Source organism: Verticillium nonalfalfae, assembly GCF_003724135.2.
Source record: "Verticillium nonalfalfae strain VnAa140/NRRL 66861 chromosome Unknown scaffold_41, whole genome shotgun sequence".
Taxonomy (NCBI): domain Eukaryota; kingdom Fungi; phylum Ascomycota; class Sordariomycetes; order Glomerellales; family Plectosphaerellaceae; genus Verticillium; species Verticillium nonalfalfae.
The window spans coordinates 16,165-38,414 of record NW_021167266.1 but is presented as its reverse complement, the minus strand read 5'-3'; the positions used below and the strand labels follow the sequence as shown (position 1 = coordinate 38,414).

At 57.0% G+C, this 22,250-nt stretch overlaps 9 protein-coding genes across 9 annotated transcripts; 4 read left to right on the top strand and 5 right to left on the bottom strand.

The window, feature by feature from the left end:
- Window positions 1-1,067: 1,067 nt before the first annotated feature.
- On the top strand, window positions 1,068-2,422 carry D7B24_006111 (uncharacterized protein; the record flags this gene model as incomplete). The annotated part of the gene is made up of 2 exons (XM_028640250.1): window positions 1,068-1,467; window positions 1,518-2,422. The coding sequence occupies 2 exons, from the start codon at window positions 1,068-1,070 to the stop codon at window positions 2,420-2,422; spliced, it is 1,305 nt and encodes a 434-aa protein (XP_028495506.1).
- A 319-nt stretch (window positions 2,423-2,741) lies between these two features.
- D7B24_006110 (uncharacterized protein) lies at window positions 2,742-3,650 on the bottom strand (the record flags this gene model as incomplete). Its single annotated transcript, XM_028640249.1, has 5 exons — window positions 2,742-2,772; window positions 2,829-3,075; window positions 3,137-3,307; window positions 3,363-3,548; window positions 3,599-3,650. The coding sequence occupies 5 exons, from the start codon at window positions 3,648-3,650 to the stop codon at window positions 2,742-2,744; spliced, it is 687 nt and encodes a 228-aa protein (XP_028495505.1).
- A 1,234-nt stretch (window positions 3,651-4,884) lies between these two features.
- PYK1 (Pyruvate kinase) lies at window positions 4,885-6,584 on the bottom strand (the record flags this gene model as incomplete). The annotated part of the gene is made up of 3 exons (XM_028640248.1): window positions 4,885-6,052; window positions 6,108-6,325; window positions 6,387-6,584. The coding sequence occupies 3 exons, from the start codon at window positions 6,582-6,584 to the stop codon at window positions 4,885-4,887; spliced, it is 1,584 nt and encodes a 527-aa protein (XP_028495504.1).
- A 1,348-nt stretch (window positions 6,585-7,932) lies between these two features.
- Window positions 7,933-8,431, top strand: D7B24_006108 (uncharacterized protein; the record flags this gene model as incomplete). Its single annotated transcript, XM_028640247.1, has 4 exons — window positions 7,933-7,938; window positions 8,003-8,078; window positions 8,139-8,181; window positions 8,287-8,431. 4 exons carry the CDS (start codon window positions 7,933-7,935, stop codon window positions 8,429-8,431), a joined length of 270 nt encoding a protein of 89 aa, XP_028495503.1.
- A 618-nt stretch (window positions 8,432-9,049) lies between these two features.
- Window positions 9,050-11,008, bottom strand: D7B24_006107 (uncharacterized protein; the record flags this gene model as incomplete). The annotated part of the gene is made up of 1 exon (XM_028640246.1): window positions 9,050-11,008. The coding sequence occupies one exon, from the start codon at window positions 11,006-11,008 to the stop codon at window positions 9,050-9,052; it is 1,959 nt and encodes a 652-aa protein (XP_028495502.1).
- A 1,196-nt stretch (window positions 11,009-12,204) lies between these two features.
- On the top strand, window positions 12,205-14,141 carry D7B24_006106 (uncharacterized protein; the record flags this gene model as incomplete). Its single annotated transcript, XM_028640245.1, has 3 exons — window positions 12,205-12,963; window positions 13,019-13,616; window positions 13,675-14,141. The coding sequence occupies 3 exons, from the start codon at window positions 12,205-12,207 to the stop codon at window positions 14,139-14,141; spliced, it is 1,824 nt and encodes a 607-aa protein (XP_028495501.1).
- Window positions 14,142-14,522: 381 nt separating this feature from the next.
- Window positions 14,523-15,645, bottom strand: D7B24_006105 (uncharacterized protein; the record flags this gene model as incomplete). The annotated part of the gene is made up of 3 exons (XM_028640244.1): window positions 14,523-14,753; window positions 14,807-15,562; window positions 15,613-15,645. 3 exons carry the CDS (start codon window positions 15,643-15,645, stop codon window positions 14,523-14,525), a joined length of 1,020 nt encoding a protein of 339 aa, XP_028495500.1.
- A 587-nt stretch (window positions 15,646-16,232) lies between these two features.
- On the top strand, window positions 16,233-19,569 carry SPT5 (transcription elongation factor spt5; the record flags this gene model as incomplete). Its single annotated transcript, XM_028640243.1, has 3 exons — window positions 16,233-16,547; window positions 16,643-18,872; window positions 18,926-19,569. 3 exons carry the CDS (start codon window positions 16,233-16,235, stop codon window positions 19,567-19,569), a joined length of 3,189 nt encoding a protein of 1,062 aa, XP_028495499.1.
- Window positions 19,570-20,098: 529 nt separating this feature from the next.
- Window positions 20,099-21,892, bottom strand: D7B24_006103 (uncharacterized protein; the record flags this gene model as incomplete). Its single annotated transcript, XM_028640242.1, has 1 exon — window positions 20,099-21,892. The coding sequence occupies one exon, from the start codon at window positions 21,890-21,892 to the stop codon at window positions 20,099-20,101; it is 1,794 nt and encodes a 597-aa protein (XP_028495498.1).
- Between the last annotated feature and the right edge of the window lie 358 nt (window positions 21,893-22,250).

Sequence of the window (22,250 nt, the reverse complement as noted above, 5' to 3'; positions counted from 1 at the left end):
GCAGCAAGCCTGCTATCATGGCCACAGCACGGCCCCACATACCCGGCCTCAGACCCTCATCAGAAGCACGAAGATCCGAGATACCTTAGTATAGTGTACAGATCTGAGCAGGCCAAGTTTTCTCTCTCTCATTCTTTATTTTTATCTTCGAAGTGGCTCGAGCTCTGCCCAGTGCAACTGGACGGCGCGGCGCTTCTCATTGTGAATCCCCCGATTGCCTGAGGTCAGGGGCTCGTTGTCATAACCGTCTTCGCGCGAATACTGGACTTCACTCATTCACTGCGCCCTGACGCATCGATAACGCGCCTTCCTTGTTGATTGTATTCGCGTTTGTTTAGACTTTGCCATCCTGTGGCCGTTATCCCATCTCTGCAAGTCTTCCTCAACATCAGCCATTGTACCACACAGCGCTCACAGACGGCAAGCTAGCCCCAAGCTCTGAAGCCTGAAAGAAGCCTTTTGCTCGAACCAGGCACGCAGTCAAGATGGCCGAAAGATCCCTATCGAGCATGTCGGAGAAACACCCGCTATCTTGGGACAGGCCCGTGCTTTCAAGACCTCACTCAGCTACAGTCTGTGAGCAGGTGACGTCTTCAATTTCACCCCCTCGACCGCGATTACAGAAGAAGCTTTCGATCGCGCAAATTGCTATTTCTACGCCTCTCCCGCACCCCTTTCCGGGATCTCTAGCCCCCAAGATTGTTCAGACTCTCATAGAGAGCCCCGCTCTTGGTCGAGCAGACTCCTCGAGCGAGCCCCGAGACAACCTTCCCCCATGGGATCGCGTTGTTGATATCGTATATCACAAGCACCGTCGCGAAGCAAGACCTGCAAGCACCGAGGATCTCTTTTCAGCCTGCCTCTGCGCCTTTCTCGGCCAGCATGAACGTCAGCCGTGGTATCACCCTCGCCTTAGCTATCTCGGACTTCCCGATACTATTCGCTACCGAATTTGTCGGCACCTCATCGCCAGCCACGCAAAGGATGACCCAACTCCCATCTGCCTCTCCCACAGAACAGCATGTGCCGACGCCTAGCAGGCCGAGGACTTCAGCTCCCTGTCGAGCATGCTTCAAGCGCTGGGCCCGTATCTACGTGTCTCCTTTCTCTTCTTCGCCGACATGATGCTAACTGTCCTCATGACTGAGCGTTTCCATATTACCTTTTCACCCTTTGTTAATACTTACTTCAATCCGCTGGCCACTCACTGGTATCGAAGATACGGCCGTTTTATGCGTCATATTATTCTTGAGATCGACATGACCCGTCTCGGCTTTGGTCCTGACCGCCAAGCCTACAAGCTGCGCGCGGGTAACATGAACCTCGATACCCTCATCCAGATGTTTGTCGACGTCCAGTTGAGGCGCCAGGATGAGTCGACAATGTCCAGCTTTGTGCTGCTTTGCCGCCGGTTCTATGGTTGCCGACCCACGGTCATTGATCACATCACTGGGCTCGATCCCTGCTGTGAGTAAACGTCCATCATCTCCCTCAGGTCTGATCTAAACAAATCCTAGTCCGCATCCCCTATTGTCCCGACACCGCCTTCTCCGTCTGCAACCCCCTCCTCGATCTCGCAGGCCTCGTCGACTCGATCCGCATCTGCGGCTTCAGCAACACCTTCACCCACACCCTCGTCCACAACATCTTCCCGCAGCCCCCGACCGCCACGACCCCCGACCTCCTCAAGCACCACGCCTACCGCGTCACCCCCTCCCCGCTCTGGCCCCGCCTCCCCGGCCAGTCGTCCCGCCAGGACATCGCAGCCGGGCGCGTCCACCACGACGACCACGACGCCGACATGCCCCCGCCGCCGCGCGTCCCGCCGGGCCCCATCATGCTTCCGGCCCCGCACGTCACGTCCCGCGGCGTCACCTTCCTCGACACGCCGACGACGAGCCACGACTCCCGTTCCACCGCCTCGGTGCGCCGCGCAGCGCGCTTCGGCGTGCTCGCTTCCAAGGTGCGCGAGCGAAAAGCCTCCGTGGCAGCCGACATTGAGACGCTCGAGCGCAGAGTCCAGGGTCTCGTGTCGCGGCTGAGGCGGAGGTCGTCGCGGACGGGACTGAGGGCCATGGCGTCGCGCGAGGGGCTGCGGCAGAGGAACCAGGTGCTGGAGCATGTCGACGCCCAGAGGGTGAGGCCTGAATGGTCCAAAGGAGCGCCGCCAAGCCCCGAGCTTCCGAACTTTCTTGATGACAGCACTCAGGTCTACGGGGAGAAGACTGAAAAAGTCCGCAGGGTGCGGTCCAAAGCGTCGGTGCCCGTCATGTCGCCGGTCAAGAAGGCGGCAGAGTTGAAGTATCGCCCCTCCATGCCGGAGCTCAGGCAGAAGGTTTCGAAGATGGCTTCCCGGTTAGACTTGAGAGCTCGTAGACGTGCCGGCGAGACTTTGGAAGGTATGGAGAAGGAGGTCTTCTGAGAGTCTTCTGAGAGGGTAGGTGGCCACTGACATGATCGTGCCAACTACGGTTAGGGTCCACGACAGCATTGGCTATCATCAGTGATGACGGCTGAGCATGCCAGGTGCTGAGTTGTTGCTCACTTCTTGGAATTGTACGAGTAGTCTGCAGGCTCTGGCCCAGACGTAGTGTATTGCTACTGTAGCTATACTAGACGATCAGACTAGCCGCATCATTGCATTTGCCTCACTCATACTTCTGATGATCGCACAACTATATGTGTCAACCTTTCTTACAGTACGATCAGTCGGCAGACGAGGTGCAACAGCCTTCGTCTTCTTAACACGACCCAACAGGACCGCCAGGGGCACTTCACCCAAACAAGTCAGCACGCATAGACACAATGATCCACTACGCAGAACTTACATGTACTCCGTCGGAATCGGCCAGTAAAGATTCGCCTTGAGCCCAGAGTCGTTCATGCTATAGGCTCCAGGGAAGCTCAGCAGCCCAGCCGGCGAGTATGATCCTGATCCGCCAGACACGTTGATCTGGGCACAACTGAGGTAGAACTGCGGCTCCAGGGTCGTGTGAAGCCCAATGTGTTCCACTCGGAGGAGGTATTCGCCGTTGTCGAGGCACTCGGGGAGGTCAAAGTCGATCGTAGGTGATTCTACACATTGTTCAGTAAACAGAGAGTCTGGGAACCGAGGGGTACGAGGGGAAGGAAATACGGAGGCTGGGCCAGCTAATGCCTGACGAAGTGATGATGGCCTCGTCTTGCCAAATCTTGAACCATACTGCGCCCTTGCCGTCCCAGTCTGACACAGATGTACCGGCAGGAACTTTTGCCAGGTAAGCCAGGGACGGGCCTGGGTGGAAGATCGCGGGAGAGGACGTGAAGGCTGGGTGATGTTAGGGTGGACTGGTTCTTTCACGTTACGTATGTGCTTAACTTACAGACAGCAGCACCGGCTTGTACATTCAGAACTCCAGCACCGTGGCTGCCGGGGTTCAGCTCGTAACATGTCAACTGCTCGCTGGTGACATCTTCGATAGGCCCTGCCGTCTCGAAGTTGGCTGTCTTGCGGATGATCCCCCACTCCGAGGTAGGCTGCCCATCGAACTCGACCGTCCGGAAAGTGTCTATAATAAAGTCAGAAGGTCTTCAGGGGTTCTGGTCCATGGCTGCATACAGTGCGCCGAAGCGAGGTGTGCCAGGGACAAGAGAGCTGTGGTAGCCTTCATGATAACAGTGCTTGAGACTCGTATTGAAAAGATGAGGATGTTGATAGTGGATGATTTAATTTACAAAGTTTGGTTCGATCCGCCTCTTCTATCGGAGGCAAATCCATCTTATTTACAGCTGGATTCCAGAGTCTCTCATGGCCTTGATTGCTACCCTCCGTTCTCCGTATTGGGAAGTCTTGGTTACATCTCGAATCCCGCGAACCAGGGCCACCCCCATCCCCCAGTCCGGGTAAAGTCGCTCAAATGCTGACCACCGCACGTCAAATCCCAAGTACCGTTCTGCAGTGTCATAAATGTCCTGATGATCATCTCCCGATGCGACTCTATCTCGTGATGCCTGTCTGCAAGAAATCTGGGGTAAGCCAGGGTCCAGGTCCGATAATGCCAAAGTGTCTACCAGAATCAAGGCTTCTCCTTCCGTATCGAGAGCATGGACCTCAACGCCTCCGTTGTAAGGGGTCTTGGCTCGTTTTCGAGTCTTGCTTCGGAGTATTTATCAGCCTGGACGCCCCGCGCGCCAAGGGTCATTCTCATTATATTCCCACCATCCCACGCAGACGGCTGGTCACACTGCGAGTCAACTCTGGCCACTGGCGAGATCCAAGCCAGAGGCTTACACAAATCATGTAAGGCAGAATTGGTGTTGTTCAAGCTGTGGAAGTCCCCTCTTCCTCTGCTTGACCAAATATCGCTGGCCGTCAGCTACAGATCGATTGAGCTATTGATACTTGAGGTTAATCGACATGGGCAATCAATCAGTCCGCGAAACGCAAGCCATCTGTCTCCTTTGACAGACAATTTTGACCGATCCTTGTCGCTGACGCATTCATGTAAGAGTGCAATGACCCCAGTCATGCGCTGGGCATGGCCGCAGATTTGGACTAAGCTTGGCTGCCCTATACTTCATTGATTCGTACACATTTGATCGCGGCGTAACGATAACATGCCGCCTAGTAATATATCGATACCTCACAAGGGGTAATCGCGCGCGCCAGGTAGCATCATGCCAAGTGGATCATGCATGAGAGCGACGTATTCAGCACCACAAGATCAGCAAAAGCAGAGTTCTCATCAGATGCATAATGTAACAAGAATAAACAGTAATTCGTTATTGAAGGTGAGCCTGAAAAGCAGGGCGGCAATCTCCGAAGTCTACCGATGAAGGGATATCCTCAAAGCTTCATTATTCACTCCTATTACCCCCAGCCATGACCAGCATTTCTCTCGCCACTTACAACTCGCCGAGGCCAAGGTGCTCGGGGTCAGCCTTGACAATGCGCAGGGTGTTGGTGTTGCCCTGACCACCCTTCCAGCCCTGAACGACAACGACGGTCTCGTCCTTGCCGAGGACGTTGAGGTCGATGGCGTGGTTGATGCCCCACTTGATACGGCGGTCGACATCCTCCTGCCAGTTGACCTTGTTGAAGTCGGGCTTGGACTCGGGGAACAGGAAGGGGTAGACACCACGGTACAAGTGGCTGTAGCGGGAGGAAGAGGCGTTCCTGGTGACCATGAGAATGGGGCACACGGGACGGTACTTGGAGATGAGGCGCGCAGAGTCACCCGAGGTGGAGAGGACGATGATGGCACCGGCGTTGAGGTCGAGAGAGGCGCGGACGGCGGCCATGGCGCAGGACTCGACAACGCTGACGGGACGACGAACCAGAGTGCAAATCTCTTCAAAGTGCGAAACGTAGGGAATCGTGTTCTCCGCCTTGAGACAGGCCTCGTGCATCTCGCTGACAGCCTCGTTGGGGTAGGCACCCTTGGCGGTCTCGCCAGACAGCATAACACAGTCGGCGCCATCGGTCACGGCGTTGCCGACGTCGCTGATTTCAGCACGAGTGGGGCGGGGGTTCTTGATCATAGACTCGAGCATCTGGGTGGCGCAGATGACGGGCTTGCCGGCCTGGTTGCACATGGCAATCAGCTTCTTCTGGGCAGCGAAGACCTCAGCGGCGGGAATCTCAATGCCGAGATCGCCACGGGCAACCATGACACCGTCGGTCTCGGCGAGAATCTCGGGGAAGTTGTTGAGACCCTGGCGGTTCTCGATCTTGGCAATGATCTGAATGTGCTTGCCCTCCTCGCCAAGAATGTCGCGAATGTCCTTGATGTCCTGGCCGCGGCGGATGAAGGAGGCAAAGACCATGTCGACGTTGTTCTTGACGCCGAACTTCAGGTCGTTCTTGTCCTTCTCGGACAGAGCGGGGAGATCGACATCAGTGTTGGGCAGGTTGACGCCCTTCTTGGAAGAGATGAAGCCGTTGTTGCGGGCCTTGACCTCGACAGTCTTGTCGTCCTTGATGGAGAGAACGTCGAAGGCAAGGACACCGTCATCAACATAGATGATACGGCCAGGCTCGATGACCTTGGTGATGTTCTTGTAGTCGACATACCTGGGAGTGAGGGTCAGAAGCTGTTCTGGCAGCGAAGGCGAGGATAAGGACGTACATGTTCTTGGTGTCGCACGCAGTGGCGTACTGCTCATCTGTGGTGATGTTGAGGATGGTACCGGCGGCAAGGGGGATATCCTCGTCGTTCTTGGTGTTACCGGTACGGATCTCGGGGCCCTTGGTGTCGAGGGCGATGGCGACCTGACGGCCGGGCTGGGCCTTCTCGGCGGCGCGGGCATTGTCAATGACAGACTGGTGGTACTCGTAGCTGCCGTGCTAAGATGGAGTTGTTAGCTGAACCGCTCGTTTCTTGAGGGCAGTGCATCCCGGCACCTACAGAGAAGTTCATGCGGACAACGTTGAGACCAGCCTTGCGGAGCTTGTTGATGGCCTCAACAGAGTTGGTCTTGGGGCCAATGGTGCAGATGATGGAAGAGCGACGGTAGTTCTTCTCGGGGGTGAACGCCGTGTCGAGGTTGGCCAACCAGGCAATCTTGCCGCCGACATCGAGATGGTCCTTTGCGGTGGCAGCCATTGTGAGTGTGGTGCTGCTGTTGAGGTGGGCGGTGGAGGGTGTCTGTTTCTTTTCCAGAGCGGCACGGCCGTTCGATGAGGAGAGGAGGGGTAAAAAGACCAAAGGGGTTCCAGGTGCGAAGCTCGTGGACGAGTTAAATACCAGTCGAACGAGAAGATGGTTAGAAAGATGAGGGAAATAAGGTAAGATGGGATTTTGTAGGAGAGATGAAGGGGTCGGAGAAAGACAAGCCAGGGAGGCTTTTTGGGCGATATGGAAGCAGACCAGCCAGAAAAAAAAGCACCCAATGGAGAGGGAAGCTGCGTCGGTGGTGCAGTTGCCCCTCCTCAATTGGTGTTTTGCCTTGTTGCTGCTACTGCGACCACGGCCGAGCCCCGCGCCTGAGCAGCCCACGCACTGTCCTTACAGCTATTTTGGTACCCCACTGAGACGCGAAGCTGCCCCCACTCAGTGTCAGCTCCACTGAAAAGAACCCTGGCGGGCGACCTGACTGAGTGCAGCCATCCCAGCGCCTGTTACCTCAGACAGTGCGACGATTTGAGCGGTGGGACTGGTCCGATACCTCTGCGAAAAATAAAAAATAGTGATGATCACTTCCAGGATGCAGAAACGCCGTAGGTATTCTGAGATCCTCGTCCTTGGACTCAGACCCTCAATAGACTTTCCTTTCCGATGCTTCGATAGTGGTGTCAGGCTCCAGCTTCAGATCTTGGGAGATGGCCGGGGCTCGGATGAGGGATTTCGTGAGTGCTCTCGTTGCTTCTGGCCTTCCTACCCACGGAGCTCCGTTCGCTGTTAAAGCCTCACCTCAATGAGCTCGAGCCTGGCCAACCGACCAAACAGACATGTCGGTCTGTCAGCATCAGGTCCCCTCAACAAACCAAAAGGGCCGTCTCAGGCACAGGCAGCGTCCCGCCGCCTTCCCCGACAACGGCAAGCGCCAAAGGCCCTGACTGATGGATCGCCTGGCGAATCACTCTCTTGTGATAGGATCGCCAGGCTCCGCTGCGAAGGAGCTCGGGCCATGGCTTATCGGCGAGCAACACGTGACCTGACCGCTGCTTCGGCGGGGTCCTCTGATCTTGGCAGGCGGGCCGTCGAGAAGCCTGGAGGGAGCTGGTGGACCCATTGGTTGTCGTGGTGTCTCGTGCGCTGTTGATCGGTCCCTGCATCTGCATCACCACCATCTCGTCGCCTGATACCAATACCTGCCATTTGTTAGCATCACGAAAACAGAGAGAGTAACCTTCACAGCTGAAGACGCCAGAGACATCGTCGAGGCCTGCGCTCCGAACTATCAGGACACCACCACCACCACCAACCAAACGAGGCACGACAGACTTACACAATGGTTGTATGTACCGCCCGCCAACGAGCTCGGTGCTCGCCTGCCAGCAGCATCTAAACCTGCGCAATAGCTCCTCAACCTGCTGACACTGGGACTATGGTCAAAGCTCGGGCGTCTGACACACTACGCCGTCGATGCCGTGCTCAGTGCGTCGCTCTACTTGCCGCGGTTGTGTCGAACTAGTTGCTGACCGTTCCGCCTCGCAGTTTCCACGGTCCTCGCCGGCATGAAGCGCTCCACTGGCTTGACGTGAGTATCCGAATGCCATCAAGTCCGATTTTTGCAAGGAGCGGTCGACATGATCGCTGGAAACCCGGCTGTTTGGCTGACGCATGCCCCTTTGGGAACTCCTAGGCCTAGTTTCAAGACCGACAGAGCTGCTGGCGAAAACAAGGACGTTTCAAAATGGATCGACAAGTACCTCGGCGTCGGTGAATGGGTCATGGATCAGTCGGTCGCTATTGCTGGGTCCAGCGGCTGGTTCGAGAGGTCTCGGTAATGGCATGGTAGCTTTTGGCTCGGTCACACAACGGCGAGCCAGCCGGCTTCAACCCTTGGAGGAAATGACACGGGTTCTTGGGATAGTTGATCGTTCATCTCTGGATTTGTTGGCCCTTCAGATCCCCCCTCCGATATCTGGCGCGAGTCTGTTGAAGCTGGCCATGTTGTCCGAGGCCGGCAATGCTCGTAGCTCTCTGCTTCGGTCCCTTCTGGTGTTGGCGTTATGAATGGAGTTGTGCATCATTTAGAAAACAGGGCAATATCAAGGCAAATACTTCTGCAAGAGCGAGAATATAAGCAAAATGCATCCCGGGCTGTTCCAGGCCCGACACATCGGAACCCCATCCCGGACCCTAATGCCTCACGATTTCCCCTTCCCGTGCTCCACTCTCTCGGGTTTGTTATAGGCGAGACGGCGAAACCCACGGCACATAGCCGAGGTTACCCATAGGCAGTACCTTTGATACTGAAGCCTACCATTCGCTTTGCAGGTGCACGTGTTAAGACAATTAGACCTGGGTTGTGGCAATAATAATGTCGATACTGCTCTGGAATTATTCCTAAGCACAGCAGCCATCTTGAATCGGGCAAACCTAGACACCTCGAACTTCTGCGCTCATCTGCTTGTAGTATGAAAATCTCCGTCCTCAGGGTCGTGCTCTGCCAAAAATTCAGGAGGCGGAACACCACTGTCACTTTCATCTTCTTCATGGTGATGATCCTTCCCGCTCGTGCGCTTCCCCTCTTGATGGTTTTGCTCCTCACGTCCCGTGACCAACAAGTCCAACGGGACGTCGTTGTCACTCTCATCGGCCTCGTGTTTCGATCTATCGTTGCTTTCTGCTTCTCCGTGCGCTGGTCCTTGCTCTTCCGTGTTGTCCTCAACGAGCAACTTGTCCGGTGCTGGGGTAGGCTCGTCTGATGACTCGAGAGTATTCCGGAGCATCCTCTCGGCTTCTTCAAAGGCCTCCAGCTCGGCACCGACGGCGCATATGAGCAAATTCCAATTGTTGGTTTCCGCAATGCCCACATACTCCTGGAGTTGTTCAATGACCCCTGCCATCCCGGCAATATGTTGGCGAAGGGCCTCCTCTGGCGAGGCAGCCTTCTCTTTACCCTTACCCGTCGGTTCGCCCTTCATAGCCTTTCGTAAGTTCGCCTCAAAGCCAGCAACAAGGGTCGCGCAGTCATTCCACAAGCCCAACCCGGATTCGAGGGCCTCGCGGTCCTTGTCAATCTGGTTCTTGCGGGCCTCCAACATGTTAATCTCCCCTTGCCACCACTCCATGGCTAGTGCTGGTGTGCGTCTTTCCGGAATGAGCTGAAGAAACTCTTCGCCACTGGGAAGGCCCGTCATGCCTTCGTCCCCTCTCTCGCTCGCATCGGTCATCAGTACCTCGAGATCAAGGGGCTCGATAGGGGGGCGGCGCATCAATGAAGAAACTTCGCCCTCTACCTCTTTCATCGCGCCTCGGTAGCCGCTCAAGCCAGCCTCACGTCTGTTCTTGACGTCGTCCATCTTTCGTCCCAGCCAGCGACGGCGATTCCGCATACCCACTAACGTCTCTTCCATCTCGCGTATCTCCTGGTCAAGCGCTTGATGCTGGTCGCCTAGGGTACGCAGCTCCTTGGCCAACGGCTCTTCGCCGTCATCAGCGAGCGAGTGCAGCTCCCGCGAGATGCCCTCTTGCTTCTTCGTCAATCTCTGCAGATACACCAGCGCTTTCTTGCGATCGGACAAAGCCGCCTCGACATGAGCATCCTCTTCAGCCTTGAGATTGGCTAGCGCCGTCATGGATCTTCGCAGGCCGTTCCGGGCAGCACGCAGACCCGGGGGCTTCGACGCCTTGGGCTGACGGATGGGAATGACGTCCCCTCGCGGCGTCGCGCGCGTTGGGTGGTCGAGGGACGCCGTCATGCGCGACCTCGAGGTGACGGTCGAGTAAAACGTTGCAGTCGGCGTGCTGCTGCCCGTGTCGCTGAAGGCGTCCGCATCGCTGGCGTTCGACGAGGTCGCGGTCTCGCTCCCAGCCACGAGACCCATGGCTTGCATATCGAGGAGATCCTGCAGCTCTTTCCCGATGGCCTGTTCTCGCCGCTGCAGGGCGCGCCACGTGGAGTCTGCTGGGTTGGCCGCCTGCCTTTGAGACGTGGCATCGAAGAGAACACTGCCAAGGCCTAGGCGGCTGGAGCCGGAACTCTTCATAGCACTCTTCCCGGGCCTCCGTTCTCGTGAGCGCGATGCGGGCGCCAAACGTTGCGGGATGACGATCGACGCTGCTATGGGAGGTGGTGGCCCATCGAAAGCATGATGGGGCTTGAGCTTAGACGATGAGCCGGTCGAACTGGCCCTCTCGTTCCATGGGTCGGGGTCTGCAGGAGAAGGTGACCGCAAGAAAAGTCTTCCCTTGGCAGCGTAGGGATCCTCAGAAAGGATCGAGTCGTCTTGTCTTGGCGATAGGTTGTCCAGATCGTAATCATCAGATCTACGTCGTTTCTCATGGAATGGCAACAAGGGTGCGCTGCCACGAGGCGACGATAGCCGGTCTAGAAACGAGGATTTTGAAGGCGCCATGGCGAAGGAAGCAGCGATGTGGGGTTCTACAGCAAGATTCGCAGAGTTCAAGGTGGCTTGGGTATTTCGTGGATATCTGTTCTAAAGCCAGGAGAGCTGTAGACAACCCATGCTGAGCCGGCAACAATTGTTGGCTGTTTGGACCGACGCTGGACAAGAGGGGTCAAATCGACAGACGAAGGGTTAGAAGCGGAAGGTAGATAGCCGTCTTTTTCGTCTCCAGAGGTGCTGGCTGCCTGGCTCGCATCACGGAGGGCCAAAATGACCCGTGTTGGAGGATGTGGTTGGTTCACGGGGGAGGAGCATGTGAGAGTGAGCGTGTGAGCTTGCTTCCAAGCTCGCGACGTCACAGGATTGGCGGCTGGTTGCTCCCTGGGCCACGGGCGCTCTGTTTACCTTACATAAGCTCGCGTGCCAGGAAGCTCAGCTCTGGCGAGGAGCTGGTGCACCTTGGCGGTCTTCTCATACGGAGGTCCCTTCGTCTTTTTTTCGGTAGGGTCAACAATGGCGTAGAGACCTGACCACTTGTACGTTTGGCAGCAAAATACATGATCCCTCCTTTGTGCAGTTGCTCCTACTTGTGATCGGGTCGTATTTGTCACGAACTCGCGCGCATGATAACTTTGATCCAAGGGATGAGAGCTGGCTCCCGAAGCTTTCTTTCCAGGGGCCATGTGTGCCAATGTCCCCACTGTTGGCCCCTGAAGCTCAGAGCATCGACGGACTCTCTGGAGGTTTGATATTACCTAATCAGGTTAGTGACAGCTGGCCAGTGCCTTGAATGCTCCCCCTTCTCAGCGAGTTAGTTGATCCCAAAGCAAAACCCGACCCCAGAGCCCAGAGCCCAGAGCCTGAGCCTGAACCTGAGCCTGGTCAGAATCCACCGCAGCACCAGCCGCCAGGTCCTGCTGTCGCAGCCACCCACCCAACCCCTCAGAATCACAACATTTGATCGCCAACCTCTCCCTCTCCTTAGGTACGGACGCAAGAAGTCTCGCGCCGACATTGACGTTCACGCTGACGCTGACGCTGACACCAGCGACGCCCGTTCTCCATCACCCACCGAGTCTCCCTGATCCTTATCGTCGGCCTAAACCATCATCATACGGCGACCATACTAGGAAGTGTGTGTGTGTGTGTGTGTGTGTGTGTGTGCACTCGCCCTCGCCCCTCGTCTCCCTGCTCGCGACGCGGCCATGGATCAGCAGCAGCAACAGCAGCAGTATCCTCCCGGCCCTCCACGAAGGACTGGCACGTACGGCTCGCAACACGACGAATTGCACATGCCCCCCGCAGGCATGGCTCAGTCCGGTCCCACCTCGCCGCGCGAATACCCCTCCTCCGCCTCGGGGCCCCAGATCAAGCTGGACCAGGCCTCGCCCAGCACTGCTTCCTACCACAGCTCATCGTCTGTGCCTAACGTCTTGCAACCCGGCGGCATGGGAAGCGGCTCGCGACCTTCGCCCATGAGCGCCAACACTGCGCCCAATCTCCCCACGCTACAGAGCCCCAGCCAGCAGTCCCAGCAGTCCGAGTACGCAGCGCCGTCGAAACCACCGACCCTCAGCTTGTCGCACAGCTACTCTCGCTCTTCCCCTGCCGCGGGCTTCGACGGCTCGTCTAGCTTTTCGCCCTACACACCGACAACGCCTGGTGGCACGACGCCGTCGCAGTACATGTCTCCCTCCGATGGAAGATACAACGCACCAGGGTCCCAGAGGGTCGTTTCGAACACCCCCCTGGGTCTGGCTGACATCCGGCCCCGTGCGGATTCGAGCATGTCAGATGGCGTTCCGGGCACTTCTGGCTACGACCTGGCGAACGCGCAGCCTGGTGCCAGCAACTACCTTGCGCCATGGGCACTCTATGCTTTTGATTGGTGCAAGTGGACACCTCAAGGGAACAGCGCAGGCAAGCTGGCAGTTGGCAGCTACCTCGAGGACGGCCACAACTTTGTACGTCCCTTTCTCTAGACACGCAAGCTCACCCCTAGCTCATCATACTCGGCAGATCCAAATCCTTGACACCCAAGTGGTGCCCAGTCCATCCGATGGCCAGCAATCGGGCGGCGCAAAGCACAGCCTAGAGTTCTCCAAGATCGCCGAGGCCACACATTCGTACCCCGTCACGCGACTGCTCTGGGAGCCTCCTTCGTCGCAGAAGCAGTCTACCGACCTGCTTGCCACGTCAGGGGACCACCTCCGGCTCTGGTCGCTGCCCTCCGAGTCGGCGCCCACGCAGCAGAGCAACTCGATCAACAACAAGCGGGAAACGACCGCCACCAAATTAACACCGCTCGCTCTCCTCTCCAACTCAAAAACCCCCGACCACACTGCGCCCCTGACATCTCTGGACTGGAATACCGTCTCCCCGAGCTTGATCATCACCTCCAGCATTGATACGACCTGCACCATCTGGGATATTCCATCGTTGACGGCCAAGACCCAGTTGATTGCGCACGACAAGGAGGTCTACGACGTACGCTTCTGCGCCAATAGTGTTGACGTGTTTGTTAGCTGCGGTCAAGACGGCAGCGTACGCATGTTTGATCTTCGCAGCCTCGAGCACAGTACCATCATTTACGAGCCCACGTCCAAGGACGACCGAGGTATGTTGTTTCTGGCTTCACACCTGTCCGATGACAAGATTGCTAACACTGTTCCGAGACGCCAATGGTGGAAGAATCAGTCCTACTCTGGCCCAGCAGACCATGACGAACCCTCCGCCCTTGATGAGGCTTGCTACGTCGCCCCATGATACTCATCTTCTCGCGACCTTTGCGCAAGACTCAAACATCATCCGCATTTTGGACGTCCGACAGCCCGGTCAGGCTTTGCTAGAGCTCCGCGGTCACGGCGGCTCTGTCAACTGTGTAGAGTGGTCGCCCTTGAGAAGAGGCACGCTGGCCTCGGGAGCGGATGACTGCCAGGTCCTGATCTGGGACCTTCTTAACTCGACTGGAGCCATGAACGGAGCTGGCCAGCCCGACAGCTACCGCAACCCATCGGCAAGCTGGCAATGTGACCACGAGATTGGAAACCTAGGCTGGGTGCCCCACATGGCGAATGGCGAATATGGTGACTGGCTGGGCGTCACTGCCGGAAGGGGGGTTTGGGGTGTCAAGATGCCATGATATTCATGACAACAACCACGCGCAGCGACACTCCTACGAGATGGAACTGTGGTGTCCACGCTCGCAAGGCCTTGGCTCACTGCGTGTGGAACTTGCATGGCGAAGCCCGGCGTTTGGGTCCAGCATTGCCTCCACGTGTATTTGGTATGTCTGTTGGGGATTCTCGCTTTTGCAGGCGCTCAGTATCCATGGACTGATGTCTTCAAAAGCCAGTTTCTCGCTAGGATGATGAGATGACGATGAGGACAGTGATCGGTCATGAGTATAAAAGGTTGGGTGAGTACGACGAGTTAGATTGGCGGGAGACGTCATATGCAGCAGGCGCTGGCACATGACTGAGGCTCAGCTGTGACGGAGTTCAGCTATTCAAATGTGTATTCGTTACAGTCTTGCTCCGTGCCGGGCCTCGGCTACTTCTTTCACTGTGATGACGGCTTTCCCCCACACCTTCCTGTCCATCATGTCTTGGAGAGCCTGCGGGACGCTGTCGAGTCCGCTATAACGGGTATCATACACGACAGGGACGACGGCGCCCGAGTCGATCAAGGATTGCAGACCGCTCCATAGCACCTCGTCCTCCTCCGGTGATCGCCGCAAAGTTTCGCCGAAACGCTTTCAGTGTCAGCACTCCACTCTCGTGGGCGACCAGAGGAGGGGGTTCTTACGTATCCGATCAGAGACGCCTGCTTCAACAGCAGGCGATTCGCAGGGACATTCTCAATCTCGCCGCCAGCAAATCCAACTATGAGAAGCTTCCCGAAATGAGCCGTGCATTTCAAAGACAAGTTGAGCAGGCCGACGGGGTCAAAAACAACGTCGACACCATCGCCCCCAGTCAGGTCGAGCACTCGCTTCCACCATTCCTTTTCATCGGAGTAGTTGATGCAGGCCTCAGCACCGTATTTCCTCGCTACGGCGCATTTCTCCGCGGAACCCGCCGTTCCGATGACGCGACAGCCCATGGCCTTGGCAACTTGGACGGCCATGGTACCCAGACCACCTGCCGCAGCATGAACGAGGACAGTCTGCCCAGGCTGTAAACCAGCCCTCACGAAGGCTCCGTAGGCAACGGGAAGGGTGGCGGCTATCCCGGCCGCGCCGGAGACGTCCCACGAAGAAGGGATCCGGCGCACGACAGCAGTTGAGGGGAGGGCGATGACCTCGCTGTATGCTCCCGTGTGGCCGGCGAAGACCTTGTCGCCAGGCTTGAAGATGGAGCGCGAGGGCGCCGAGAGGACGGTCCCGGCGAGCTCCAGGCCGAGAGTAAAAGGAGGACGAACGAGTGAGCGGTTGTTCTGATGCTTTCCTTGGGCGTAGAGGATGTCCACGAAGTTCACTCCTGCCGCTTCGACCTCGATGAGGAAACCATCTTGCGCTGGCGTTGGCGTTGGGACCTCAGTGGTATGGATCTGTTCAAGTTTCTGGAGTGGTCAGCCTCTTTTCTGTGTCATTCTCCTGATCAACTTCATACTGTGACAAACTCGTCTATGACAATTGCCTTCATTGTAAGCAGAGTGATACTTCGTACACGGTCCGAGATGAACCAGTCATAGGCTGTCGATAGGAGCCCAATTGAATGAATTGAGAAAACACGAAAGACTGAATGGCCGAAGTATGTAAGATAACATTATATCGCCGATCTCATCATTCACAGAAACAACAGCTCCTCAGCAAACGAACCGGCGGTTATTGGTCTCTACCCTCGGTAGTTGGGATAGTGAATGAGGAGGTGGGGTCCGGTGTACGGTGAGCAACTCGGTGTACCTTGGTGAACACCTTCGACCGGCGGTCCGTGCACTCAAGGCCAGCTGGGTTCCTTTCTCCTACCAACTTCGACCAACCAAAAAGTCACGTCGCGAACCTCGACTGGACTGCCTTTATCCTCTCCCAACTCTCCGTCCCCCCGATATCTTTGGGCGCAGACTCCAACTGCCAACGTACAAATACCGCGTCCACCCCGAGACAAAGAGCGGACGCGCGCGCAGTCGACTTGAATTCTTCCAACCCTCGCGCCTTCCGTCCAGCCAGAACCTTGATCGAAAGCAGCCCAGTACTTTTGGCCAGAGGCAATCGCCTCACCTTCTAATAAAGATGGCTTCCAACTATAATCAGTTCGATGACTCCGACGATGACGAAGCTTTCAACCCGGCCCCCGCCGATGTCTCTGATGACGAGAATGCCAACGGCGATGCTGATCACCAGAGGAGCGACGCAAGGGATCACAGCCCTGCCCACGACGATGAAGAGGAGGCATCGCCGGTTGCCGCCAAGTCAGGAAGTCGCGCTGTGAATGACGACGAGGCTGAAGAGGACGAGGATGATGAAGACGATCAGCCACGGGGCAGGGCCGGCGATGACGATGAGGACGACGAAGATGACGAGGATGACGAGGATGATGTTCAGCAGGTACGCACCCTCTGTAGCCTGACCTCTGGTCGTGCATGCCCTCTGGAGCCCCCATGTTGTTCATACGGCGCATGATGCTAACGTGTATCTCACAGGGCCATCGTCGCAAGCGCCACCGAGACAGGCGCGCCGCTTTCTTCGATATCGAAGCCGAAGTCGACGATGAGGAAGATGGCGAGGATGACGAAAAAGACGGCGAAGAGATAGGAGACTTTATCGACAACGAACATCCTGACGACGTCGTCGATACCGGAAGACTCAATGACGATCGCAGGCACCGCGAGCTTGACCGTCAGCGAGAGCTGGAGTCCAGCATGGACGCCGAGAAGCAAGCCGAGATCCTCCGCCAACGTTACGGCAATCGTCGCGCAGCCAAGGGCTTCGGTGACTCGACCGTGGTTCCCAAGCGTCTGCTGATGCCTAGTGTTGACGATCCCACTATTTGGGCCGTGCGATGCAAGGAAGGAAAGGAGCGAGAGGTTGTCTTCTCTATTCAGAAGAGGATCCAAGAGCGCATGGGCACAAAAGAGGAGATGGCCATCATCTCTGCCTTTGAGCGTGGCGGCACCAACTCGGTCATGAAGGGCTATATTTACGTTGAGGCAGCGCGTTCTGGCGATATCATGGCCGCACTCGATGGCATGCTCAATGTCTACCCCCGAAGCAAGCTGATTCTGGTTGAGATCAAAGACCGTCCCGATCTTCTGCGCGTCACCAAGACCGCGACCCTAGAGCCAGGAGCGTGGGTTCGGCTCAAGAGGCCACAGAAACACGCTGGCGACCTGGGCCAAGTTGTTGATGTTACCGAGAGTGGCCTTGAAGCTCGTGTTCGTTTCATCCCCAGACTGGACTATGGTGTACGGGACGACTCCGCCACCCAGATTACGGCTGATGGCAAACGCAAGCGTCCGGTGGGCATGCCCGGCCCCCGGCCTCCGCAGCGCCTCTTCAACGAGGCCGAGGCTCGCAAGCGACACCCTCGGTTCATCCAAGGCAACCCTCAAACCAAAATCTGGACCTACATGGGAGATGATTTCGAGAATGGCTTCCAGGTGAAGGAATACAAGATTCAGCAGCTGGTTGTTACCGATGTCAACCCTACTCTAGAGGAGGTCACCCGTTTCGCCTCAGGTGCCGAGGACGGCACGGAAAACCTTGATCTGAAGGCGCTTGCTGCAAGCCTGAAGGACAGCAACACCAACGTCACATATCTGCCCGGCGATGTTATTGAGGTGTACGAAGGCGAGCAGAAGGGCGTCGTCGGTCGAGCTACCACCGTTTCTGGTGACATCGTCACCTTGGAGGTTATCGAGGGCGTCTTGGCGGGTCAAGTCATCGAAGTGCCCACCAAAGGCTTGCGCAAGCGGTTCAAGGAGGGTGACCATGTAAAGGTCATCGGTGGCAGCAGATTCCGGGATGAAGTTGGTATGGTTGTCAAGATTCAAGACGATCGTGTCACCTTTGTCACCGATCAGACAAACATGGAAGTCACCGTCTTCAGCAAGGATGTACGCGAGGCCAGCGACATGGGCGGCCAGGGATCCCTCGGCCAGTACTCGCTGCTTGATCTTGTTCAACTGGATCCCACGACTGTCGGATGCATCGTTAAAGTCGATCGCGAATCGGTTGCTGTCCTCGACCAAAATGGCGACGCCCGTCAAGTCGTGCCGTCGCAGATCACCAACAAACTCCCTCAGAGAAAGATTGCTGTTGCGGCCGACAGAAACGGATCAGAGATCCGCCTTGATGACGTTGTCCGTGAATGGGGTGGCCAGCAGAGACAGGGCAAGATCATCCACATCTACCGATCTTACATCTATTTGCACAGCCATGACAACAAGGAGAATGCTGGTGTGTTTGTGACCAGGGCAGGCAACGTCACCACTATCGCAGCCAAGGGTGGGCGCGTGGTCCCCAGCGGCCCCAATCTGGACCAGATGAACCCTGCCATGAAGAGGCTTCCTGCTGGCTCAGATGGCAAGATGGCGCCCCCCAAGTCCTTTGGTCGTGATCGCGCGCTTGGCCAGACTGTCATTATCAAGAAGGGCGGCTACAAAGGTCTGCTGGGTATTGTCAAGGATACCACGGAAACACATGCACGGGTTGAGCTGCATACCAAGAGCAAAACCGTCAGTGTGCCCAAAGACCATCTCAGCTACAAGGACAAGAACACGGGAGCCGTTATCGATATTGGTGGCCGTGGAGGCCGTGGAAGGGGCGGCGGCTTTGGCAGCGGAGGTGGTCGCGGCGGCGGCGACTCGGGCTGGCAGGGAGGTCGCACACCCATGGCCGGCGCAGAGCGTACTCCGGCGTGGGGCTCTAGGAGTAAGTTTCACTTATCATTACTGATATTAAACCCGTCACTGACAAAGGCACAGCACCCGCAGCGAACCACGGTGGTAGAACCCCCGCTTGGAAGTCGAGCGGATCGGGTGATCTTGGTTCCCGCACGCCTGCATGGGCGGATGGCTCACGCACAGCTTATGGAGGTGACGGCAGCCGTACCGCCTACGGCAGCGGGAATCGAACACCGGCGTGGCAATCTGGCGCCCGTACGCCTGCCCCTGGTGGCGATGCGTTCGGCCTTGGATCAAGAACGCCAGCTTACGGCGCTGATACCTGGGGCTCCGGATCCAAGACGCCCGCTTATGGAGGAGCCTCAGCGCCAACGCCCGCTGCTAGTGGAGGTGATTCATGGGGCGGCTACTCAGCTTCCGCCGCCTACGATGCTCCCACGCCCGGTGCCGGCCTCAGCGCACCCACACCCGGAGCGCTCAATGCCCCTACACCAGGCGCCTACTCAGCCCCCACACCCGGAGCCGTCAACGCGCCAACACCCGGCGGCTGGGCCGGCGGTTGGGGCGGCGCGGATGCTGCCCCAACCCCAGCGGCCGCTGCGCCCACACCCGCTGCCAGCGGTTTCTCGTCCGGCGCGGGCTACTACAGCGCGCCCACACCAGCAGCATACGGCGCGCCCGAGACACCTGCTGCGAGCGGTCCTCGCTACACGGATGACGATTAGAGCTCCACTCACCACGTGTCAGTTCGGGTTTCGAAAGCATAATGGTGGTATTGGAGGGATGGCTTGGAGGGACAGCATGGCTTGCGCATCGCGAGCAAGAAGCACGGTGTGGCAGAGCACAGGGCTCGCATGAGAGATTGTCACATGATTGGCAAACAAAAAATGGCTCGGCCTAGGTCAGGCCTTGAGGAGTTTGCTGCGCTTGGTATCATATTGTACAGTAACACAAAACAGTTGTAGAGCAATCGCGTCACTTTGCATCCGACCACAATATTCAAAGAGCACCTCAAGGGTCTGCCGTCCATACATGCGATATCGAACGAAGTACCTACTTTTGTCGAAGTTGCAGCTTCGATTCTCTGAGGAATTGTTTACTACTTCGGGTCACTTGAGACTCGACAGTGTCACCTGGTTTTCAGGCAAGAAATGAGGCCCCTGTGCCTTGTCGAGGTCAGCAATCCAAAATTCATGAAATGTCGTATACATACTACCAAATGTGCGTGATAACTATTATGTACCTGCAGTCAAATCATGCCAGCTCGTGAGTTCTTGGTCCATTATTGTCATCGCCCTCATGCTGCGGCCATTGTGCATTGCCGTCCAGTTCTCTCACAACTGACGGCGGCGACGTGTCCCGCAACTCGGCCGGATTACCGTACCGGTACCCTCCTGGTCCCTTTACAACCCCATCCTCATGGCAGCCGTTCAGATTGGCGTCGACTGGCTGCTGACGTTTTGACGAACCAGCCCGGGCCTTGCGCTTCCGCCACAGCAAGAAGCCTGCCGCCAGGAACGCCAGAACGACCGCCCCGGCCGCGGCGCCGATGCCTGCCATGGCGCCAGTAGACAGCCCACCGCCATCCCCGGCTGTATCGTCACCTGGTGGCGACGCCGTCTCGGTATTGAGCCCGGTGCTTGCAGGGCCAACGTCAACTTCGTCTGGGGTGAGCACCTTCCAGAACCCATCCCACGACGCCGCCCAGTCGTTGGAGCCACTCTCAATGGCTTCGTCGCTCTCCTGAATGGCCACCACGTCGGGCGAGGCCTGCACCTTTGGCCCGGGCGCCTGGGCCACAAACCACTTGTCTTGGTTCCAGTTGGCGCCCAGAAAGGCATCCTGCAGGAAGGCCCGGCCGAGGGTGTAGAGGCCGTCGCCGCCGGTGAAGCAGGGAAAGTACGGCTTGGGATCGCCGTTGACGAGAGGGGCAGTGAGCGTGAGATTTAAGTGTGAAAAAGGAACGCGGACGACAAGGGTCTCAGTGTTCGAGCTGGCGAGAAAGGTGAAGGCGAGGACAGAGGCAGATGATACTACGAGGGGCCAGTAGGGATCACTGGTGTTCCAGAGGTATAAGCCAAGGCCAGAGTCGTAGATGACGGGGAGGTGCGAGGCAATATTATCGCAGGTAGACTTCGGGAGCGTGAGATACGGGGAGCAGCCGTCGACATAGACGGGAAGGGCGCTGCCCATGGTGTCGTTGTTGGCTGTCAGGAGGTTGTCTTGTTTGGTGTCGAAAGTGAAGGGTGACGCGCCCTGTACAACCTCTAGGCTGATGTCCCTGAGGGTGATCGGGGCTTCGTGGAAGCTGGTAGCTGTGACGAGGACATCGCCTATGACACGATTCTTGTCATAACCGCCGAACCACAGAGAGCCACCGAGCGGAGGCTGCATGGAGCCAATGTGAAGGCCGAAAGAGTTGGAGGGAACATCGCCTCTCTCCCAGAGCCTGCCAGGAATGAGGGTGGCGTTGATAGGGTATGTGCCGGTGGTAAAGGATTGATTGATGGCACTGGGACCGCCGACGCCGAGGCAACCAGCCGACATAGGGTACCATTGGCCCCCAGGGTAGGCCATCATCTGCGACTCGATGAGCACAAGGCTTGAATCTGCGACTCTGGCGTGTCCAATATCCGCGGAATCAACCCAGGAGACGAAGTCACCGCCGCGGACGGACATGCCGAGCATCGACTCCTTGTGAGGTGGCGAGAACCGGATACCCATGTCGGAGCCAGTTCTCTCCATCTCGGACTGAGCCCTGTTGTATGTGCCGGCCATGGAGGCATAGCAGCCCTCCGAGATGTTAAGCCGGCAGTAGTCGGTAGAAATGACAAATGTCTGGAACGGCCGTCCCGGGAAGAGTGCGAGCTTGGAATCGGAGCCCACGGTGACCTCGACGGCAGGCCATGGGCCATCAGCGCCATAGCCCCTGGATGACCATTGTGCTTGAATGGGGGCTTGTGCGTTGACTTGAGAGATGTCAGAAAAGAGAAAGAAGCAGAACACGGCGCTAACATAGCTAAAATATCTGACTTTGAATACTGCCATCGCGGGCTATCGAAAACAGCTTTGCAAGCCGCCTGCTGGTGTTGAGCGGACACAAAACATAAAACCAGTTTTCAGGTGTTGAATAGAATGCTTCGGAAAGGGAGAAGGGGACGTAAGGACCATAAGAATCACAGTAAAACTTGGCCAGCTCAGCTACGAGCGCCTTCCCCTATGATTTCCATGCACATGGCAAGGCTAGGCAATATATCGAACGGGCTTCGAAGGGATTCCGAACCCTTGAGCCATGGCCAGAGGAACTGGTTGGTCAGGAGCCAGACGTCGTGCCATATGATATTCTGCACCCTGCACACAACGCACACGGCGCAGGCAAAATCCAACCCAGTATGTAACAGGCTTG